The following is a 22,853-nucleotide window of genomic DNA, read 5'->3' as shown; positions in this document are numbered from 1 at the left end:
AGGACCCACCCCATGGGGCCATACAGCTTCTCCAGGTGGGTTTCAGGAGAGTTGGCCAGGACAGAGCTGTCCCTTTGTGGGGCCACAGGACCCCCTGGGGACAAGAGCCGTGCAGGTTCACGTGAGTGCTGGGGGGCAGCTGGCAATGCCTGGAAGTGCCCATGGTTGAGTTCACGGCAGGGTGGCTGGCAGGACCCCCCTGGAGCGGGATTCACAGGACGGGGAGTGGGAGTCTCCATGTCGGAGCTGGGTAGGGACCTGCTGTCTGCAAACCACTGCTTTAAAAAGGCCGTCTTTGCTTTGCCAACCCACTGGGCGCGACAGAGTTAGATGGAGACTTTTTAAAACCCATCAAGCTATGGAATACATTGCACTTCTTTCTTCTGTGCTTCCAAACAATTATTTAAAACCCCAGCTGCTTTTCATTATTAATACATTTTTCCCTGTGTGAGGAAGGAAAGTGAGGCTGTCAATCCTTGTCACCCTTCAGCGATTGCTGACTCCGCTCCCTGCACCGGGTCGGTCCTAGCTGCTGTTGCTGACCAGACTGCATGCAGGACAGGCTCCTCGGGGAGACCGCAGTCAGATTTGTGGCTGAACAGTGAGAACCCAGGAGCCCAGACTACCAGCTCTGCTTCTCACAGGGACACACCATTATCCTACTTGTTCTCTAGGAACAAGCAAATGATGTTTTTCTTTCTCACAAACTCACTGGAGGCTCTGAGGGTCCAGGCACTATTTGCCCTTCCAGGTGCACGTTGGGGAACATTGGATCATCTCAGTGTTGGAAGATGGCTCTTCTGCACAGATCCTTGTCATCCCAACTCCCAGAGCAGCCCCTTCATCTTACCAAGGAGCAGACGTTCAATGATTTGTGCATGTTTTGGGGTCCTGGATTTTGAAAAGGTAGTCTAGGATCTCAGTCTCCAGATTTTTTACACCTGTAGGATGCTTCAGTGTTTGCTAATTGCCTTAAGCCACATTCAAACTAAAACAAAAATGAAGTAAGAAACTAAACTAAAAGATAAAAGGAAATAAGAATTAATTTATACACTACATAATTTCAAATAGGCTTTAAGTATGGAAAATGAACTCATCGACTGACAACTCATCTATATGTTCACTGATTTTCTTCAAGCAGCCCCAGAAAGTCTGTCTTTTTTTTTTTTTTCTTTTCCCCTGTATAACCCAGCGCAGATGAGGATCCCTCCGAGCTGAGCAGGACAGGGTAAGTGCACCAGAGAAACCTTCAGTGAGGAGCTCCCCTGCCCTAAGGGGACCCTCCGTGTCCAGCCCCCCCGCCCTCCACCACCCCGCAGGGATGCTTGTACCTGCCAAAAGGGCCACAGATGAGCAGCCTCAGCCCCTTGCTGTGGCAGAGGAGGACCATGGCAAGGGACAGACGGCCAGGCTCGGAGGGTGACACAGCTCCCCCAGGAGTGATGCAGCAAGGCAGGAGAGATAACTGAGCAGCAAACAGCTTCTCAGGTCAGGCTCTGAGTGTTCAGGAACACCTCTGCTCTCATCGTAGCTACTGAAACAATTTCCTCCGGGGTGAAACATGCCATAAACCGGGGCGCTTGTTGGAGAGGAGACGTTTGACATCATATCGCATTAGCGCATCGGCATGCAACACACAGAGCAGGGCTGCCAGCCCCCTTCTGAGATCCAGTAACCACAGAAACACAAAGCGTGATGCAGAAGACACGATGCTCAGCTCCAGACTTCCCTTGGCTCAGGCAAGGCCCATGCGCAGTGTTTGACAGCAGGTTTTTCTCCAGCCCCCTGAACAAATGGGACAGAGGCAGTGATTTGCTGGCAGCACCCCTGCTAGCCTTTGTTACGCTGGCTGGGGAAGGGACTCTATTAAATAAACATGTGCAGAGACCAGAAAAATTGCAGCAGCATTATTTAAGCAGCCTGTGGTTGAGCACTGAGACACACAAGCACTTAAACTGCAGCTAGAAAGAATGAATCCTTCCTCTCCTCCTCTCCTGTACCCTGTTCTCTCCCCTGGTCTCATGCCCCTTCTCTTCCCCTCCTGCCATGTCATCTCTCTCCCATCCTGCTTCTCTCCTTCATCCCTTAACCTTGGTGGCATTTACTTTTAGAGCTGGGACAGCCCTCATGAGGATGCCCCGGTGAGGAGTGGGCTGCCAAAGATGTTCTCGGCAGGCTCTGAGCATCTCTCCTCTTCCTCCAGGTGCAGGGAAGTCTACAGGGGAGCAGGGTCAGCGCTCCTGCAAGGGCTCTGCCACACCATCCCTGAGCGATGCTCTAGGAAACATTGGGACCATGAAGGGCTTAGGAGATAACAGAAGTCGCCACCTCTCCGATAACCTCGACTCCCCTCAAGACTCTCTTTATGCCCCACAGGACAGGAACCCTTATCTCCTCAGCCCCACCGACTCCTTCACCATGGACCCCCGATTCCCAGCCCAGAATACCCTCCACGGCGACTGTCTCCTTCCACTCAACAACCAGATCTCCAACAGCAGCACTTTCCCCCGCATCCATTACAATTCCCACTTCGAGGTCCCAGATGACAACCCTTTTCCGAGCCATGCCCAAGCCACTAAAATCAACCGCCTGCCTGCAAACCTCCTTGACCAGTTTGAGAAGCAGCTGCCCATCCACAGAGATGGCTTCAGCACCCTCCAGTTTCAGAGGAGTGATGCAAAGCACCGGAGCGAGAGCCCTGGGCGCATCCGGCACCTTGTCCACTCTGTCCAGAAGCTATTCGCCAAGTCCCAGTCTCTGGAGGGCCCCACCAAAGGCAACGTGAACGGCAAGAAGGGGGCGGATGACCCCAAGCAAAATCGGAGAAGCAAGAGCAAAGACCGAGCGAAGACCTCTGAGCCCAAGCGCAGGACCAGATCCAACATATCAGGCTGGTGGAGCTCAGATGACAACTTAGACAGCGATACCTGCAGTTACCGCAACCCAATGGGCCTCATGACACTGGGCCGGCAGCCAGACCACAGCCAGCCGAAGTATTTCATGCACGCTTACAATACCATCAGCGAGCACATGCTGAAATCCTCCAAGAGCAATAACGACCTCAAGGTCACCCCTTGCACCAATATCCCCATCAACAATGACTCCAACTACATTAAGAGGGGCTCCTGGTCCACACTGACACTCAGCCATGCCCGGGAAGTGTGCCAGAAGGCTTCTGCCACGATCGATAAAGCCTTGCTGAAATCCAAGTCCTGCCATCAAGACTTGGCCTACCACTACCTGCAGGTGGGTGCAGCAGGGGGGGTTATGGCTTGCTCCATGAAGGTAGAGTGCAGGAAGACAGGGGACACCCTCTCGATAGGCGCCATATTGCCCGGTAGACCTTATCAAACAGCTCCAGATGTTCAGCTGCCACCTCAAGTCACATTGCCAGAAGAGGGCTTGGGGGGTTAAATTCGCCAAGGCCCTGGGGACAGACCGCCACACCTCCTGTGGGGACACTGGTGCTGATGGAGTCCAGCTCCCCCAGCCGCAGCACTGCCCCAGGACCCCCCAGCCCCTGTGCTGGACCATGGCAGCATGGGCGGGAGGTGATGTGCCCGCACCGCAGCCTCAGCACCCTCTGCTGTGATCCCCATTTGCTGTAGGACCCCCACATGCCCCCAGTGCCCACCCAGACCCTGCAGATGCTGTGGTGGGGTGGACTCTTGGGCAGCCAGGACACGTAGCTGCCCACATGTAGCTGTGTCCACTTGGTGCCCAGGCAGCTGGACATGCCGACAGGCTGCGACTCGTATCCCACCTGGACACAGCTCCCTGACCTCCGGCCAAGCACTGCCACCATCACGGTCTGAAGGTCACCAGTAATAACTAATGCTTAACCCCTTATATCCACGCATCACAAGGACGTGCCGGCGTGCCCAGTAAGCCCTGCTCTACAGAGCTTCCCCGGAGCACTGGTAGGACCTGCAGCTCTGCGAGGCATGGCTGCCTTTGCTGCTCACCCGCCCGCAGGGCAGGGCTGTGGGGCAGGAGGGCAGTGCTGGCCGCTCCATTTGCATGGCAGAAGCCTGCATGGCTAATGCTGGTTTGAACCCCCCCTGTCACCAAGAGCACCAGGTCACTGTGGCAGTTTCAAAAACTGGCACTTGAAGAACATAAACCTGGTTATGCCCCAGAGAGAGGAATGAAGATAAATAAGCCAGGCCTGGATGGGGGGAGGAGGGGACTAGTCTATGTATGCAAATCTCCAGCATCCTTTTTAATGCAAAGGTGTCATGGGCTCCCCTGGCTGCGGCCAGCGGGCTTAGAGGCTTTAAAGAGCAATGAATTATTGAAGCACGCTCTGCTTCCAATACCTTGCTGGCCACAGCTGCAAATCAAATTTCAGAGGGACTTACTGCATCAGGAACGTCATCGGAAAAATGTTCTCGGCCTGGTTTCTTTTTCTTTGCCCCCTCCTTTCAGTTAAGCATTAGGAGGTTAAAGAGCTGCAGACAAAATATCCGCCGGCACTGTTCCCTCTCTGGGCGCTGCGGCAGAGCCCGGCGCAGGCAGCCCCAGGCGCTGAATGCGACCCCCACAGCCCCTCACCTCCCGGGGTTTGGCCACGGCCAGGGGTACGAGACTGCCCTGCTCATTATTCCCCACCCATGTAATGAGCCTCCGTTTCTCGACAGCCTGACGGAGGGCTGTGGGCACAGCTGGGTGGCGTGAGCCCGGCCAGCAGCTGGGCAGCCCCACCGCTCGGCTGGGAGGACACGGGTGCCGCCCCGCTGCAGCCGAGCGAGCCCCCGCGGAGGTGGGACCAGCCCCTCAGCCCCGGGCCGACCGACGCAGGCAGCGGCCAGGTAGGGATCTTGTTTTGAGGGGAAGCTTTTGCCCAGCTCCCTCCCCGCCCTGACCCTCCTGGGACCATCGGACAGGGTCAGCAGCCTGCACCACCAGACATGGAGCGTAGGGAGCAGCTGGCCGCCGCTGTTGGCGTGGCTGGAGGGGCGCTGGGGGACACCAGGGTGTGAAGAGTGTCCTGAGCGCCTGGGGCAGCCCCCGCAGTCGGCAGCATCTCACCAGCAAAGCCAAGACCCCGGGCTCCCAGTCCAGACAACGTGAAGGTCGTTGCCCCCTCAAGCCGACAGGTCACAGATGCTGGGGCCAACCTTGCCCCCAGACACGTGGTGTGAGCCCCAGCGGGCAGGGCACAGGCTCAGGGCCCTTGGGCTAGGATGGGGTGATTGTATCTAGACCCTCCTCAGCATGGGAAGGGGACTAAGCTGGTGATGGAGAAGTCACCTCTGGAGCCCGGTGTGTGGGAAACGTCCTTTGCAAGGCCACGTGTCTCCTGCCACCCACTCTTCCCTGCAGCAGGACGAGGCCGTTCCCTGCTTGTGCCATGGTAAGGGACCACGTGCATCTGCCTGCAGAGCCTGTGCTTGGGGAGCACAGGGGCCTGCCCTGCTGCGGACAGGGCTGCTGCACGGCAGAAATGCCCAGTGGGCCCCAGAGGTGAAGTGCTCCTCTGACGTGAGGGGGGGCAGGAGGAGCGGGATGGGGACTATTCACCTCCCCTGCCCCATTTGCAGGCTCTGGCTAGGCTTGGGGCTCATCGGGGACTACCAGGGGTCCACGTGATGTTTCCAGGCCCATCCCCAGACCCAGACGTTGGAGCTGAAAGTCCAGCCCTGCCCCGTCAGGGTGGGGGGTTTCTCGGGAGCAGTCCCTGAGGCAACACAGCACAGTCCCTGGGGAGGGAGGCTGTGCTCCCCGTCCCCTGTTCTCCGCTCCCCATGGGCACCGCATGGTCTGTGGATACCGAGACCACATCAAAGGGACAGGCAGTGTTGGGGCTCCCAGGGAACAGAGTCATACCACAGGTACCATTAGCCAGATTAGCCTCCACAGCCCCACTTGCAGTCAGGCCACACTGAAGCTTCCTTAGCCCCTAGCAGCCCCAAAAATAAATTTGGAATCCAGAGTGGGTGGCCTGGTCAGTGCCAGCCTCTCTGCTGATGCTGGTTGCCCTCACGCCAGCCCCACAGAGCTCCCACAGGGCAGGAGACCCGGCCCAGGCCCTCCCAGAAGATGCCCTGCCAAAAGGACAGATGGGGCCCGTAGGGAGCCTGGGCTCCAGCTTTCTTTCTTGAGGACATGCGTGAGACCACACATAGCCCTCAGGACACCACGAGGGATCCGGCCCTGGAGGGAGCGGCGGTGTACCTGCATCGGGCGCAGTCTTTGCATTGGAGTCTGGCTGCATGGCACGTGCATCCCTGCGTCCGGCACCACGGGTGCCTCGGCAGGGACGTTCATGTATGGTGCATGTCTGTGTCTGTGGGGGCTGGGCTGCATGTCAGAGCTGGCACAAGTGCAAATGGAAACCCTGTTTGCTCTGCAAGTCTCTCTTTCCCCAGACCTCGCCAAAGTGATGGGAGCAGTGCAGATCTTTCGCCCCTGCCCAGCACCGGAGTTTTCCCCTTCCCTCCTCTGTCCCCTCTGTTAATGCTCCAGGTGACTGGGGAATGCCCCATGCAGAATTAAGGTGGAGGGAACCCCTGTGTGGCCCCTTCTTTCCTTTTCCCTCCATGCTTAGCTCATGACATGGAGAGCAGAAGAGCCAGAAGGCACTGCTTCTTTGCAACGTGTAGGACTGTGGCAGGATGGTGTCAGTGGAGCCCAGCTCCCAGGGATGGACATGTGCCAGGATCCCACATGCCTGCACCACGGGGCACCGCGTGGACCAAGCCCAGGCAGAAAGGAGGTTCTGCATCCTGAAGCCCGGCAGAGCGTCTCTGCTGCCCACTCCTCCCCTCCTGTGCCACCACTGGGCAGGTTGGATCCCCAAGCCCTCTGTGCCAGCAGCCACCTACAAGGGCTCTCGACCTGGGCATCCTCTTGCTCCCACCCCTTTCACACCAACCAAAGCACCACAGGCAGAACCAAGCCTACACCTGGGAGAGCAGCATGAAGAGCAGCAAGGCTCCCACAGCCTGTGAGGAGCCTCCTGAGCTTCTCTGTGCCAGGCCTAGGTACAACCATCATTTCCACTTTCTGGAATATACAGGCTGTGATCAGAGCCCAGGTCTCAGCTGCCAGGAAAGTTGCTGCCATCGAGGGGCTGCACTGGCTGCCATCAGGGCCTGTCCCTTGACAACAGGAGGTGCTCTGGGCTCTTCACCCCCATCACAGAGCTTCAGAGACTGTGGGACAGGGTCCTCAGGTGCCTAAAGGTGCAGAGAAGCGCCCCGGAAGATCCTGAACAGCACCTCAAGTACCTGCACTGCTTTCAAAGATTCCCAAGGGCACCTACTTGTCTTCTTAGGTGTGGCACTTTTGAAACACTTGTCCTGCGCTCTGTCTCATGGAGCAAGAGCTGTGGGAGTCCCAGTGCACTCTGTGTGCAGACAGAGGTAGGACACGCTCCAAACTGGGGCACCAAAATCAAAGGGTGTCCTGCTGAGCATCTTCCTTCCCCTTGTCACTGCTAAACTGGAATGTGGAGCACCTTGAGAGCAGCTTTGTTTCTTGCTGCCTTGCCAAGGTTCAACATAGAGGTGAGGCCAGGGAAAGGAAAAATAAGCAGCTCAGTTAGGAGCAGCGGGCTGTCGCAATGCAACGGGGAAGCTGGTGGAGGCTGTCCCTAGGAGAGGGACAGTGTCCGTGCAGGGCAGGCTGTGCTGTGGGATGCTTGGCTCACACTGCTGACAAGCTGCACCAGCAGAGACATACTGAAAACACTGTCTTTGTGTCGCTTTGCCTAAAGCCAGGAGTGCCCAAGGCCAGGAGGCAGATGCACAAGCCTGGGTGGAGCTGAGCAACCCACAGACCCTGCCCTCAAGCAGCAGCATCCGAGCGCCACAAGAGTCTTAATGCTCCCGCTGTCCTTGGGCTCACTGGGCTGAGCCCAGCACCTCTCACTGCCCCACAAAACACAGCATTTGCCTCTGCACAGGGGATGTCTGGCCCCTGCTTGGCATGCCTGGCTGCTGGGAAGATCTCACCTCTGTAGCCAGGGGCTGCAGACACCAGCCCTGCCTGCCCCCTCGCCCCAGCCCCTTGCTGGCCCAGGACCCTTGCAGGCAGGAGGCTGCGGCTCATCCTGAGGAGAAGGCAGGCAGCAAAATGCAGTCTCAAGTCAGACCTGGTGCCAAGGCAATGGGTACAGAAGTGCTTCTCAGGGCTCCTGTCTCCGTTAGGGAAGGTCAGAGGCAGGCACCTCAGTGCCCTGTGGGATCTCTCCCATGGCAGGACTCAGGGTCCCTCCTAGCTGACCTCAGGGCCACCCAGTGCAGGCAGCCGGGCTGGGGCAGCCGGAGCGCTTACACCCAGGAGAGAAAAGTCTCTCTGCTCTTACTTTTGTAGGAACCTGCCGGATAACACCCAGTAGCTCCTGAGCTGGGCGGTCTTGCAAGTAGCCAGCCCAGAAGCCATTGCCAAGCACGAAGCTTGCAGGAGGCAGAGTGGAAAGAGCTGGGAAAATCTGCAGCAGCAGCAGCAGGGCCAGGGAGGCCTGGCCAGGTTTATGTCTCACATGTGAAACTCACTCCATGTCGGTCACCCACCTGGATCTCTCACCCAGCCAACACAATGTCTCTGGGTCTCTGTTCCATGCCCCCGATAATACGAGTCCTGGCTCACGGGCACACATCATGGTGGGAGCCCCATCACCAAAGCGGTCCCATGGGCTGTTTGGGTTCTGCTCTGCATAGTGCTGGGGTCACCCTTGCCTTCTCCCGAACACACACAATAAGCAGCAGGCTGGCAGGACGGGGGCTGAACCCCTGGCTCCTTTGGGCAAAAGAAAGCCCTTGGAGTGAGCTAAGCTGTTGTGTGTGGATTGAGCCTGCATCTGGCACACCCCAGGCCCTCTCAGGAGAATGAGAAGCCACTACCTGCAGATCTGAAGATGTTGCACCCCAGCAGCAGCAGACGGCACCCTCAAGCCGGCTCTGGCTTCCACAGCACATGCCTGCTGTGAACAAGGAGGGGAACAGGAACCGTGCAGAGCTTAATGACTCTGGCTCATCACAGTTAGCTGCAGCACAGCTCTGTGCATCCCCAAAGCACTATATAAACACTGGCTGATTAATCCTGGAGCTCCCTGGGGAGCTGGGCAAATCCAACAGCTCCCTCCAGCAGAGTCAACATGAACACTCTCAGCACCACGAGCTGTGCTCAGCACAAGACCCTTTGCTGCTCCGCACGGCACTCCCCAGCCAGCCCGCTTCCCACAGCAGGTTGGGCGCCTCGGGCTGTCCCAGTGTCTGCATGGTTTGCACATTGCTGCATTCCTCACATCTTCCTTTGTTTCTCCTTGATCACATCTCTTCAGCTCAAGGGCAGGTCAAAGGCTACAAACAAAGTTAGCTGCAAAACCAAGGCTGCTCCTGGCAACTCAGGTTGCCCCATCTTTCTCCTGGCCTGTCCCACACTGCCTGTGGCTCTTATCCTGATCAGTCCTGGGCTGACACCTGGCTCTGCTGCTGGCCGAGCACCTTGGCTGTGCTGCCGATCACCTACACAAACCCTTCCCGGGACGGGCTGGCAGTGGTGTTGGTTACTTCAGTTGCTCAGTGCTTCAGGCCTCTAGTGGAAACATCAGCTCGCCCGTCTCTCATGAGGGAGTAAGACACCGTGTCTGCCTTAAATTAACTGCAGAATTGTCATCTCAGTGAAGTTAGAAGTGCTTTTCTTGCACAAGGTACTACTCATCTCTGTGCAGAGAGGCCAGCACAAGGTCTATGTGCCCAAGCTGCTCTAGAGGGATTTATGAGGGCCTGGCTTGGCTTCAGAAATTAATTTCAGCCACTAAGAGTCGCATTCAACTCAGAAACCTTAAAGGGTGTTGGACCTAGTGAACATCTAGGCTCTGATCCACAGGTCTACAACAGCTCTTGATTGCCTTGACCTGAGCTAGTATGTGCACTTTACATTAAATGAGCGTGGGCTTTGCGTTGTACCAGCGTATGCCACTCCTGTCCCATTGCCCAGTGCAAATCTGATGAAACTCTTCCTTCCCCATTATGTCTGGCCTTGTGCAGCTTGTATCAACTGTGTAAGCATGGTCCAGTGTGAAGGTGGTTTGCAGTGGTGGGGGGGTGGATGGCTGCGCATAGATGTGCTAAAACAGAGGCAATCGAACGTAAGGCTGCCTGGCATGAACTGGTAAGGGAGGGTTGGAAAGGAATTGCATTGCCCATTCCCACTACACTCCAGCTGATGGTCCAACAGTTGTCCTTGCCACCAATCCCCCCAAATCACCATGATCGTGCTGTTCCCAGAGGTGCCATCCTTCACGTGTGCTCATGCTCCCCTTATTCTTGCAGGTGCCTCAGGGGGAGTGGAACAACACGCTGTCTCGGGACAAAGACAGCGAGATCCCGTGCCGACGCATGCGGAGCGGGAGTTACATCAAAGCCATGGGGGATGATGATAGCGAAGACTCAGAAGCCAGCCCCAAACCATCCCCGAAAACTGCAGCTCGGAGGCAGAGTTACCTCAAGGCCACCCAACAGTCCCTGAGTGAGCAGAGCACCACCCAAAGGTAATGCTGGAGCTCCTCCAGGAGCTCTGCACAGGTCTCCAGGGGCCACCCCAGGAGCAGCCCATGGAGAGCCCATGTGGGGATCAGAGCCCAGCAGGGCTCCTGCACACCAGCTCAGACTGCCCATGGGGCAGGCAGTTGAGGAGACAAGCAGGACAGGAGAAGATGTGGCAAAGAAATGGAGAGAGCTTTCCATCCTGGTGACTCCAAATAGAAGTTAGAAGCCTGCTCCAGGTCCCTGTCCCCTCAGTGATGGGGAGGGCACTCCTTTGATGGAGCTGTGTGGATTTCCTCTCTAAGCATCCGTTCCTCCGAGGGAGTGCAGAGATCCCAACCCCATGATGCTATTTAGACACAGAAGATGCTCAGCCAGCTTGGCTGAGGACACTTGGCACGCAGCCCACAGGCTGCTGGGACTGTGCCATCTGCTTTGCTCCACAGGTGTCCCAGGGGCTCTGGGACCAGCCAGAAAGTGCACTGTGGCACACGAGGCTGGGTTATGCCCTGAGGCCAGGAGAGATGAGCTAAGAGGTCTGGGACCAGGTCTTGAGGGAGGAAGACCCACAGTGGCTTGAGCCAGGCAGACAGCAGAGCAAGGAGAACACAGCAACAGCTTGCTGGGCAAGAGGCTGCTCCTTGCAGGACAGGGTCTGCGTGGACAACCCGACCAGAGGTGATGCTGTGGAGTGTCCCCATCAGCTGCTCCACTTCCCGGGACAAGGCACCCAGGGGCTGTAACGGGCTGTCAGTGTTTCAGATGCTGTGGCTTGGGAGGATGTGAAGCAGCACAGAGGGCAGGAGGAGGCAGGAGCCACCACGGATGAACTGCTGATGTCAGCAGACAGAGCCAGAAGGAAGTGAGGGTGCAGCAGGCAGTGTGGAGACCCCTCATGGTGGCTGCAGATTGCAGACCAGATGCTGCTTTCTGCTGCGAGATGGTGACAAAATGAACTGCGGGGAGCCCTGGAAATGCCTGCTCTGCATGCATCCCTGTTTCCTGCCTTCACAGCCACTTCAGGGGCAGCACAGCTGGGTCCAGGGGTCTCTGATGCAAAATACTCATGTTGAGAGAGTGAAGTTCTTTCTATCTTGGGCTTATTGTCCATTCAGGACATGTCCATCAGGGTATGACCTCACCTGGGTTGCTGGGGTCCAGCCGGAGCCCACAGACGGGCAGCTTTGAGGAAGGGGGCTAAGTCAGGGCAGGGTGTTTGAGCAGGAGCGGCAGAGCTGACCGAGCTGTGGATGCAGCTACGTGGGAGAGGAGGGGTCCAGGTAGGGCTGGGCTGGACACGGCCATTGCTGCAAGTGCTTGGTCCCCAGCAGGAGATTTGCTGGAGTGAAGGATCCTGCCCAGGCCTTGGGGCTGCGCTGCAGTGAGGGACATCGCATCCTGGTCTGCCCTAGGCTGTGCCTAGGCTTGGCAGAGGACAGGCCCGAGCACCAGCTGAGCCGGCGCCGGAGCATGAGCATGGCTGCCATCTGCCGACCACCCCCTCACCAAGAAGCTTTTTGGATGCTGTGGCCACTTTGGTTGCTGCAGGACCTCCCTGGGGTCCCCCGCCGGCCTGGCACACCCTTGGGACAGCAGCGGGGCGCCATGTCCTGGCACAGCCCCATGCCAGCCCTCACCAAGATCCTCAGTCTCCTTGGCCAGAGCTGCTGGGGCCATCTCTGGGCTCCACCAGCCCGGGGACACTGGACCTGTGGTTTGGGACAGGAAGGGCTGCAGGGAGAAGGAGACCTGCAGCCTTAGCCAGGATGAGACACAGAGCAGTGAGACAGGATCTGTCCCTGTGAGAGGATCACGGACAAAACCCTCTCAGGCCAAGGGAAACAAGGCAATAAATGGAGAGCCCAGGGCTTGGGGCACCACGTTGCCCTTGGCTGCTCAGCAGTGGGACCCTGGGGTCTGGGTGTCTCCTCCATCACCCCTGGCAGAAGACACTACTCCCTGCTCTCATCACGCCCTGGGATGGACACTCAGGAGGTGCCACAGTCCTTCTGGGAGGTCCACACGCTGCACAGGGCTCCTGCCCAGCTGGGCCGCACCTTGCCCTCAGCTTCACTGTCCCCCAGGCTGGTGACGGTCAGAACTCTGCACCCACGGCCCTGCCGGACACGGGGGAAGCAGCACCCCAATGGTCCTCTGTAGGAACCATGTGTGATTCAAGAGGGAGAGTCCCCACAGTTCTTCCAGGCTGCCGTGGCTAACCGTGTCCTCCACCATGCCCCACCTGGTCTGTGACAAGGACTCCTTCACGTAGGGTCTCATGATGGAACAGAAGAACAAGGGATCCCCACTCTTTCTACATCCCTCCTCTTCCTTCCACATTCCTCCCATCCTTCCACATCCCTCCCAGCCCCTGTGTGCCTGGGTCTCAGCAGAGACTGGAGCTATGGTCTTGCCTGTGTCTGGTTCAGTGACAGCCCTGCTCTCCTCCTGCTGCAGAGGCTGCTGCCGAGCCCCAGGACATGGGGACAGAGCTTCTCCCAGAGCCTGCAGCAAAAGCTCCTCTGGAAATACTGACTCCCCCCTGCTCCTGCAGCACTGTCATTCAGGCTTGGCTCCCCTTGAACTTCTTCCAGATAATCTTCTGGGTTCCTCTATACAAATTTAAAAAATAAAATCCCACAGAAGTTTCCAATTGCACAAAATACCATTTAAAAGTCATTTCTCATCCCCCCTCTCACCCCCTTCCCACCAGTCCAGGCAGTAAAGAGCTGGCTTCCCTGACCCCAGCCCCCAGCACCACTGGTCTGTCCCAGGGCTGTGACTGGCAGCTGGCACGGATCCCGTGTGCTCCCTGGGCTTCAGCTGGACTAACCTGTCATGTGCAGTGCGTTCCTGGGGGCAGTGGGACCCAAGGTCTTGTCCCCACCCCACAAACCTTCACCCATGTGCCAGACTCAATAGCTCAAGCCAGGGGCCAGCAAGGTGAGAAAGTGCCTCCTCCTACTCCAGGAGCTGCAACAGGGGCTGAGCAGTGGACTCAGCACCCAGCACCGTCTCCGTGCTGCCACACGTGCCTGTGCCTGGCAGGGGGTGCCACGGGCAGGAGTGGTCTGGGTCTCCTGGCAGGGCGGCAGCCCCCACCGTGGGGACACCCCTCACACCCTCTTTCTCTCTGCTGGCAGGAGCCTGGACCGCCTGGACTCTGTTGAGATCCTCCTACCTCCAAAGTTCCCAACCTGGGAGGAAGAATACAACCAGATCTCTGACAGCGTCAACGAGTCCAGTTGCATCAACCAGGTGAGATGCTGGAGTGCTGAGCCTGCTGCACCAGCACACCCCAGTGAGAAAGGAGGCCAGCTGAGGGGAGAGAGGAACATCTTCCCTCTTCAAAATAAGGCACTGGCTGTGCTCCAGGAATTGCACGTGCTGGCAGCTTGACCAAAGTAGCAAGGCCAGCTCCTTAATTATGATTCATATTAGCCCCCCCTTCCTCTAGCTTTGCCTCCTCTCAGTACTGCTGGTGCAGCTGAAGTCACTCTGCCATGGCCACTGGTATGGTAGCCCGGAGCGATGCTTCACAGCGATGGGTGCAGCTCAGGACTGCTCTGAGCGCAGGGTCCCAACATGTCCACGCCCAGAAGCCACCTGCAAGGCTGCTCGCTCCTGCTATAAGCTCCTCTGGGTGGGTACAGAGCCCAGGCCAACTCACCCATGCAAATGGTGGCATCCAGCCTGGGACCCTGCAGCGGGTCACCGGGGACAGTAACCCTGCTTAGCTCTGAGGACCTCGTCCCTCATGCAGCAGACTGGACCCAGGAACAAGGTGCCCGTAATTTGGGAGATTGCCCTGCCAGCTAGCTGGGCACGTTTCCCTTGGATATGCCTGGTCCCCATGGGAAGGGCAAAGCCAAGGATGCCAATGAGGCGCTGATGGTGGGTGGCAAACCCCTTGCCACGGGGTGGGCTCATGTCCTGACCATGACGTCTGGGATGCAAACTGGGTTTAACTCCTTGTCCCACACTATGCCTCCCCTTGGGATTACTCTGGAGCAGCTCGGGGCATAAGTGGCTATAATCCAGCTGCCTCACAGGCCAGGACATACCCCACGCCAGGATGAAGCCTTTGCAGAGGTCCCGTGTGCTTGTCTCAGCCCTGGGGGGCTCATCCTTTTGGTACGCAGGTGGAGGTCCCCAGGGCAGCAAAGGCTCCACAAGCCTCGCCCAGCCGTTTCGCTGTCGCCCTGGGCCTCTGTCATGTCCCGTCTCTGTTCACGCGTGTCTGCATGGGAACACGTGCACACACACATGTCCCTTCTGTGCTGCTCCGCTCTCTCTGTGTGCAACAATCCAGGGTGGCAGCGCAAGGCAGGGGTTAAAGCAGCAGGATGGGCATCACGAACCAGAGCATGGAGGAGGGTGAGTGGTGTGTGCCGGTGTTCCCCCCAAGGTGTGTGGGGCTCTGAGCCCTCCTCTGTCCCAGCCAGCCTCTCCGGCCCCACAGCTGGTTTCTCCTGCTGTCACAGAGCGGTTGGAGCCCTTGGTGGAGAGCTTTGGGGAAGGGCACGGGGCATTGCTCGTGGGAGTACGTGTTCCTTGTGGTCAGTCTCGTTCCTTGTACATCAGCAGCAATGTGCTGGGTGTCTCATTGCACAGAGAAGGGGTCAGGACCATCGCATTCCTGTCCTTTGCGTGTAAATCCATGTCTGAAGCCAGGTCTCTGCGTGGAGACAACCAGTGGGTTGAGTCAGTGGTCTCTCCCCATCTAAAGCTGCCAATTAGCAGCTGAGTGCAGCACCCCCATGAAGACATCAGAAGGGTCTTGGAGCCAGAGGGTCTGAGGAGCCCACGATGTGCCAGGAGCTGCCCAGGCAAACGCCCCAGATGGGTAGCACTGTGACGCCAGGGGATGCCGACTGCCACAGCACCCGCTCAAGCGTGGGGCTGCCGTCATCGCGTGCAGTCTGCCTGCTTTCTTCCAAATCAGAGTGTCCATTTCCAGCTGCGTTGGGATTTAGAGGCCTCCCACGACTTGCATCTCTGTTGATCCAGGATGGAGCTGGTACAGCCACCAGTCTGATCCTCTGGTGGGTCTGACCTGCCCCTTCATCCAGTGCTAGAGGCAGTTCTTCCCCTGCCCTCACTTTTGTGTGACCTCCAGCACCTTCCTTTTGTGTCCTGCAAGACCCTAGTGTGCTCCCACACAGAGGCATCCCCAGCTCTGAAAGACAAGTCCGCTCCCCTTGGTTTTGTCCCAGCTGATGTCCACCCTGCAAACCTCTGAAAGTCCAGGGTTCACCAGGTGTGCATGTCACCTGTCACACCAAGGGGACCAGTGGCCGGAGAGAGCCAGCTGGTGACCCCCAGCACTGCTTATCCACGCTTTGAGCTGTGCCCTGTGTAGAAGGGCCAGACCCAGCCCCCAGAGCCAAGCCTCTTCCCTCGGGCACATTTTGAACCTGGATTCTTCCCAAGATGGGTCATCTTGGGCAGCTCACTCAGGGCAGAGCTCATAGGGTGGATGTGCTCTGCAGACCAGGGTTGGAGAGGAGAAGGCGGCATTTGTCCCCACAGGCAGTGTGGTGTCTGTCAGGCGTCTGTCCTTATGCCGAATGTGTGCAGTGGTTTTGCTACGAAGAGAAGGCAGTATTGCTTCCGTGTGGCTTCTTCCTGGCACAACAACAGAGGAGACAGCAGCGAGGTGGCCAGCCCAGCCCCATCAGGGTGAAGCACAGTTTCCCCGACGTGGAGCACTCAGACTGCCCATCCACCCTGGCTCTGCGGGCTGCTGGGGCCCATCGCTGCTCCTGGCCACATTGCAAGGTGCTGGCCAATGCTGGGGGCTTCACAGAGGTGCTGGCTGGGAGCCACACCAGCCCTTGTCCAGCAGCCGCAGGCAACCCATGTGTGCCAAGGGGTGTCCCAGCATTGTGTGTCCCGAGTGTGCCCTGTATGTATATATATATAGATATAGATATATGGTGCATACAACAGGTTGAATGCATCAGCAGCTTCTCTCCGTCTGGGAGGTGTCCCGTGGAGCTTTGCCGTGCCATGTTTGTGCCGCTGTCTGAGGGGCCTGTGCGGCATCTTGCTTGGCATCTTATGAGCTCTGAAGTTTGTACTGAAGTGTCAGCAGCAGTGGCCCCAGGGGACGGGCCATCCGCTCCCCTTGTTCTCGGTCCCTGTGCAATGGCTGTCTGTGTGAGGGACTCCCCCGTTCTTGGCCTTTAACCTTCTCCAACTCTTTCTTCCAGATCTTTGGACCCCCCTCACTTATCCCTCAGATATTTACCCATGGAGAGCAGGTACCGTCCCATTGGCGTTTCCCTCTTCCTTCCTCACGGAGCTTTCTCAGGTCAGCCTGGACGCCCACGGCAGGGTGCGAGGCAGGCTGTGGGGTCACCCTGCACCCGGGGCCAGCGGCAGGAGCAGGAGCAGGAGGAGGTGGAGAAGAAGGAGACAGTGCTCCCGAGCTGGGCACGGCAGGGCGGTGGGAGAGCTTGCTTCCCCTGGCCCTGGAAGGGGGTCAGGGACCATCAGTTTTAGGGGGAAAGTAGATGAACTTTTTGAGCCAAACCTTGTGGAGCTCAGATGCCAATGCTGGGCAGAAATACTGTCCTTGAGGCCAAAGAAAGGGCCAGGAGAGATGGAAACGGGCAACAAGGCCAATCTCAGCATCTCTGATCTGTATTTCAGAACACTTTGCTTTAGGCTGGCTCTGGTTTAACCCGGGTGAGCCTCTCCTGAGTCCACTTTAAGCAGCGGCTGCTACCGGAGAGTAGAGCAGGGCTGGAGGCATGGGTGGAGGGAGATGGTGGCAGCAGGAGAAGCAGGGAGCGAAGCTGCCCCTGCTCGGCTCACACCTCACCGCACCCTGCTGGCGAGCCCTCCCCTGGTGCCCCACCACGGATGGGGCTAGCATGGGTTCCTGGTGGTGCCGGCCAGAACCAGTCCAGGAAGCCCGTGCCCCCAGCCCACACCGTCCCACCTTCTCAGCTGCACCCCGTTCTAGGGTGGGCCATCTCCCCCCACCGAGGAGCACGCCTGCCTGGCGGGGTCTCGCAGCTGAGGCTGGGGTCTCCCAGCTGTGCTGGGGGGCAGGGGGACGTGTCAGAGGCTGGACAGGGATTCTAGCCTCACGCACTCTCAGCCATCAGAGACCGGGGGGTGTTTCGCAGGCACTGTGGTGGTAAGTCTCTCCTACTCCACAAGCAGGGACCCTCTGGCCTCCAAGGAGGGTCCCGTCTTCCCTCTCTCTCGGCAGAGAGCCTGGCCATCCTGCACCCCACCGGCACTGAGGACTGCACCTCCCAGTCTCGTCAGCCGTAAGCGGGACCACACAGGAGCCGCAGCAGGGCGGCTGCAGGGAGAGGAGCAGGAGGGAAGGGAAAGGGCTGCCTGCAGGCCGGGGGTGACTGGCTCTGTCCCTCTTCCCGTGCAGGCGCCGGAGCCGGAGCTGGGGGAGCAGTACGAGGCGGTCTGCGACTCTACCTACAGCGAGGCCGAGTCAGCCGCCGCGGAGGTGCTGGACCTGCCTCTGCCCAGCTACTTCCGCTCCCGGAGCCACAGCTACCTCCGAGCCATCCAGGCGGGCTGCTCCCAGGAAGAGGACACGGGCTCCGTCCGCTCCATCTCTCCCCCGCCAGCGGGCAGCCTCAGCGGCAGCAGGACTCTGCCCACCAACAGCAGTGAGTGCCAGCGGTGTGCGGCGGGGAGGCGGAGGGGAAGGGGCGCGAGGCCAACGGGGACGGGGGGTACTGCTGCCCACCACCTAGGAGGTGTCGAGCATCTGAGGCGCTGGGACTAGATACCTGTATCTCCAGCCATGGTTGTGCAAGACTTTTGTTGGCTTATGGGGACTTGCTCTGTGCCGGAGAGGGAGGCCAGCAGCCAGGTGTGCCGCTGGGATGGCTGGGGCTGGATCTCCGGATGTGGGTGCTGACATGGCAGACAGGCGCTGGTTGCTGGGATCTGGCCGGCACGGCTGATGTGGCCTGCAGAGGTCCGGGAGAGCTCAGAGTCTTCACCCAGTCAAGCCAAACCCAGGCCCGAGTGCAGTGGTGGGGAGCCCCACGGGATGCCCACCTTGCCCAGGAGCACTGGCTGCCCTCTCTGCCTGAAGTCCTGTGGGGCTGCGGTTGTGGCAGGAGCCTGCAGCACAGGCAAGCAGCCCTGCTGCCCTACACTATCAATAGCTTCCATCTTCTTCCTCCTCCTCTCCACTATGCATCTCTTATTACCCCAATGCAGGCTACAGTTGACAGGTTTGACCTCTCCGTGAAACTCTCAGGAACAAAAATGTCTATCAGGGACTCTGCACCAGTTTCCCCGGGGTCTGAGCATATCCTGATCTCTGCAGCCCCTTCAGCCAGAGACAGAAATTGGGGCTGGTGGGAGGAGGGAGAGCAGAAGGCATCTGCCTCCGTCCCTCAGCGATGCAGGTGTGACAAGGCTTTGGGGCTCACCGTGAACTTCTTCACAGGTTCCCGCACAGGGCAGAACTTCTGGAAATAGGTCTGGGGGATCAGATCTGGGGGACAAGGCAAATGGCGTGAATTTGCCCCCTCCAGATCCACAGGGTTTGTGATTTTGCCCAGCAGAGTCACAGGCAGGTCTGACCCTGCCCAGCGAGGGGCCCGAGCCACAGCCAGCGAGGGCAGGACCCCGGCCAGCCCGGACCTGAGCAGCGCAGCCCAGGCAGCGGCACGCTGAACGTGGGGCTTGCCGGTGTGGCTCCCTTGCTGTCCAGGCAACAGCTCAGCTCCATGCAGAGGCAGAGCGGTGCTGCATGTGGGGCTCACAGTGCTTGAACCCCAGTACCTTCCCCTGCAGGCAGGGCAGAAGAGGTAACGGGCAGACGGCGTCACCCTGGTGTGCCCAGCCCTCAGGCTGCTGCCTAGAGACCAGTCTTCAAAATCTCCTGGCAGTGAAGTGCTGGGAGTTCATCCTGCGGCTGGACTGGCTCCAACTGCCTTCTCTCCCAGAGGCAGAGCTGCAGCAGCCACGTAGGTGTCTAACGCATCGAGTCCTATTTGCCCCTCTCCATCAGGTGTACGTAGACTAGAGACCCCAGCATCCCTGGGGTGGGGTAAAAGCAGGTCTTGCTCCGAGTTCCAAGGCACTAATGAGTCTTCTCAAGCCCCAGAGCCCAGCACCCTGCAGCCTCTGTGCACTGAGCGATCCGCAGCTTTATACCCAGCTCCAGACGCCCCGTCTGGCACTGGATGTGGGCATTATTCATTCCAGGCCCTTCTCTTTTGATTAGTAATTACTGTACTGGACAAGAGCCTGGCCTCTCCCTCCTATGTGACTCAGGACTGACTCCATCCCCCGGAGTAGGGGTGAGGCCGCAGGCAGCCCCGTTCAGCTGGTGTTTCTCACCAGCCGGGCCGTCTCTCCCAGGAGGCAGCTCCCAGCATCGCGGCAGAGTGGGTCTCTTCACCAAACGTCTGGCCGGAGCTGGCTCTCCTGCATGCCAAGCCCTCCCTTCCCCAATGGCCGGAGCACCCAGCACCCCTGGGATGAGTCAGGGCTGCCCACGCTCCCCGGCAGGACTGCCGTGCCCACCCAAGGAGGCTCCTGTGAATGTCCCACACCTTCAGCACCCCAGTGGGAAGCGAGGAAGGCAAGCGCTTTGCCCCAGGATGTAATTACGCTAGGATGCCGGGGTCACTGGCGCAAGGCAGCAAGGAACAGCAAGGGCTGCTCAGAACTCAGAGCACTGGGAAAGCCCAGGAGGAAAGAGGTGCAAGAGCTGGTCTTATCCAAAAATGAGCTGATGCAGAGACCAGCACCGCCCTGGCCCAGGGACATGTTTGGTGCAGCCAGGCTCCACCTGCAGCTGCCTTTCCCGAAGCACGACCTGCAGCAGCGGCTTTGCTCCCCACTGCTCTGTGCCTGTCCTGGAAAAGGCATGGAGGGCTGTGGGCGGCAGGGAGGAGCATCGCTCTGGAGGTGCTGCTTCTGCAAATGGCTCCCGAAGGCCTGAGCAGAGCCAACAGGTTCAGCTGTGCGAAGCCGCAGGGTGAGGAGCAGCTCTGCTCTCACTGCAGCATTTCGGCTGGTGCAAGGCCCTCCTGGGGCGCTGGGGCTTGGGAGCAGGCTCTGGAGAGTTGGCAGGCTCTTGCCAGAAGAGAAACCTGTTACCTTTCCATGATGTTTCAAGTCACTTGATCTGCATCGCTTTTGCATCATTTTCTTCAAGGCAGCCTGTGTCCCTCTTGGCTCCGACAGCCCCAGTGCTCCGGGAGAGGCTTGGCCGTAAGGATCCCATCCCAGGAACAGTTTTGGGAACTGGTTAGAAAAGGTGATGCCTTGGTGCTCCTGGACATCATGCCAGGCAGACACCAGAGCGGGCAGGAGGAGTTTGGCACGTCCCCAGGGTCATACAGTGCTGCTGGCAGCGTGGAGGCAGACAGCAAGCCCTGTCACCCCTGGGGGTGCCGGGGTCAGGTCCAGTGGGGCAGGCTGCTCTTGGCATGAGTTCTGGCACCGAGTCACAGAGCTATGGCGGAGTTTCAGAGCAGCCTCAGCCATGGGTGAAGCTGCCGGAGCGCAGGAGCGCGCTGTTGGTGGGAGGCAGCAGTGGGCAGAGGGGGGAGCGGGAGGGGGAGCACCGGCAGCCTTCATGGCCAGCTCCAGACCTTCCCACCCAGAGACATGCCTGTGCCCTCCCATCTGCCCTTCAGCGGCCTGCGCTCCAGGGTCATCACAGTGAAAGTCCACAGGACGAGGCGAGGACTGGAAGAGATCCCTGGGGGGGACGGGCTGCTTGCTCAGCCCTGTCCCTCTTTCCCACCACCCTCTCTGCTCTGCTTCTGTCCCACACTCTTCCCACCCTGGCTCACCCCGCTCCCCACAAACCCACCCCCGCTCCTCGCTGGCAGTACGGCTGATGCTGAGCTCAGCGCTGCTGCAAATCCAGGCTAGCACCGGGAAGCAACAGCAGGCATAGCACAGAAGGAGCTTTCAAAATGACTGGTTGCCACCTCTCTCTGATGTGACCCAGCAGAGATCTGCTGATTTCCAGAACATCCTCCAGCCCTGTGCATTGGCAGCTGGGGCTTGGGGAGGGAAACGTTTTTGATGGAGAGGGCGGGGAGCAGAGAGGAGCAGCTGTGTGTGTGTGCGTGTGCATGATGGGGAAGGCAGGAGGCATATCTGGATGGCAGTCACACCTTTAATCAACCACCCGGGCTCAGTCCCCCTTGCAAATGTGCATCACTGAGGCTTTAATTGGTTGGTGTTGTACAAGAGGGGCCTCCCGAGCAGCAGATCGGTACCTCTCAGCTTGACGGCATCAGTCTAGACCAGTAGAGAGAAGTGGGTGCACCATCGTCTGCAGGTCTGATGGTCGCTCATGGCCTCTGCTCCACGCAGGGCTCTGGGTGGAACAACTGAGAGCCCTCACCCGTTCCCTTCCCATGGACACCCTCCTGCACCAGCATCCATGTGCCAGCCCAGAGGAACCGTTCCCATCATGTGCCTGGTCCCTGAGAGAGGAACTGGGTTTCTTCTCCGTAGGGACATGTCCTAAAGAGGCACCAGCAGCAGCAATGCTGTGGCTGACACAGGCTTGTCATTCTTTGAGCACAGCACGGGGGTTGAATCATAAAGCAGAGGGATTCAGCCACCAGCTGAGGGCATGAGGAGGTGCAGCGAGCTCCATGTCACGGAGGACTGCCAGTCCCGGGGTGCGTGTGGGGAGCACGGCCGGGTGGGAGAGCCTTGACAGCTGTCACACCTCTGCCAAGCCAGTTCCTCCCACAAACCCCTGTGTCACTCCCGCATTACGAGGCAATTAGCTCCCATTTGACAGCCAGCAAGACAGATGACGAGCTGCCCTTGATCAACCTTAAACAAAGCTTTGTGCCTTGCAGAAGCCGGAGACTCAAAAGCCCCAGTGAAACCTATTCATCTAATTGCCAGGCGTTCAGCCGCCAGCCACGCCGGCTCCTGAGCATTACAAAGGGCTCCCCAGCCCCAGCTCCTTCTTATTAGAGGCAGCACTGGGAATTGCTTGCTTAATAGACTGCTTGCAATACAGAGCTGAATATTTGATGTCCAGGGGAAACAGGAAAGCGGAGGTGAGGAAAGAACAGCAAAAGGAGGTGAGAATCCCCAGTGCGGAGACCCCAGCCCAGCCTCCACCCAAAGCACCAGTGACAGCAGGGAAAGCTCACACCAAACCAGTTCCTGCTCGAGCTCTTCCCAGTCCTCCCTGTGCCATCTGGTAACATCACCCTTGCTCAGAGCATCCTGCCCTGGGAATCAGCAGCCTGTTCCCAGAAAGCCCAGGTGCCCGGCTCCTTATCCTGCCCCCAGATCTCTTCCAGGGAGGCCAGGGAATCCAGCTCTGCCTCCTCCTCCAGGACTGGGCTGTCTCTGTTGACCTGC

The 22,853-nt window shown here is 58.6% G+C and overlaps 1 protein-coding gene across 10 annotated transcripts in view; it reads left to right on the top strand.

The window, feature by feature from the left end:
• Positions 1-22,853, top strand: part of DLGAP4 (DLG associated protein 4) — a 178,535-nt gene that overhangs the window by 105,240 nt on the left and 50,442 nt on the right. For 3 of the 10 annotated variants that reach the window (XM_054845794.1, XM_054845797.1, XM_054845796.1), the window contains 6 exons: positions 2,204-3,246; positions 4,641-4,811; positions 10,284-10,501; positions 13,640-13,754; positions 16,712-16,762; positions 17,899-18,145. In XM_054845794.1, the coding sequence (XP_054701769.1) occupies positions 2,296-3,246; positions 4,641-4,811; positions 10,284-10,501; positions 13,640-13,754; positions 16,712-16,762; positions 17,899-18,145 (1,753 nt within the window). In that variant the 5' untranslated portion in view covers positions 2,204-2,295. Of the gene's footprint in view, positions 1-1,192; positions 1,229-2,203; positions 3,247-3,866; positions 3,921-4,640; positions 4,812-10,283; positions 10,502-13,639; positions 13,755-16,711; positions 16,763-17,898; positions 18,146-22,853 lie in introns of all 10 variants that reach the window. The other 7 variants (XM_054845799.1, XM_054845798.1, XM_054845795.1 and 4 more) reach the window with 6 other exon arrangements.

The sequence above is a fragment of the Grus americana genome, chromosome 17 (genome assembly GCF_028858705.1).
Source record: "Grus americana isolate bGruAme1 chromosome 17, bGruAme1.mat, whole genome shotgun sequence".
NCBI lineage: Eukaryota > Metazoa > Chordata > Aves > Gruiformes > Gruidae > Grus > Grus americana.
Note: the sequence above shows the minus strand (reverse complement) of the source record. Positions and strands in the feature narration are given on the sequence as shown.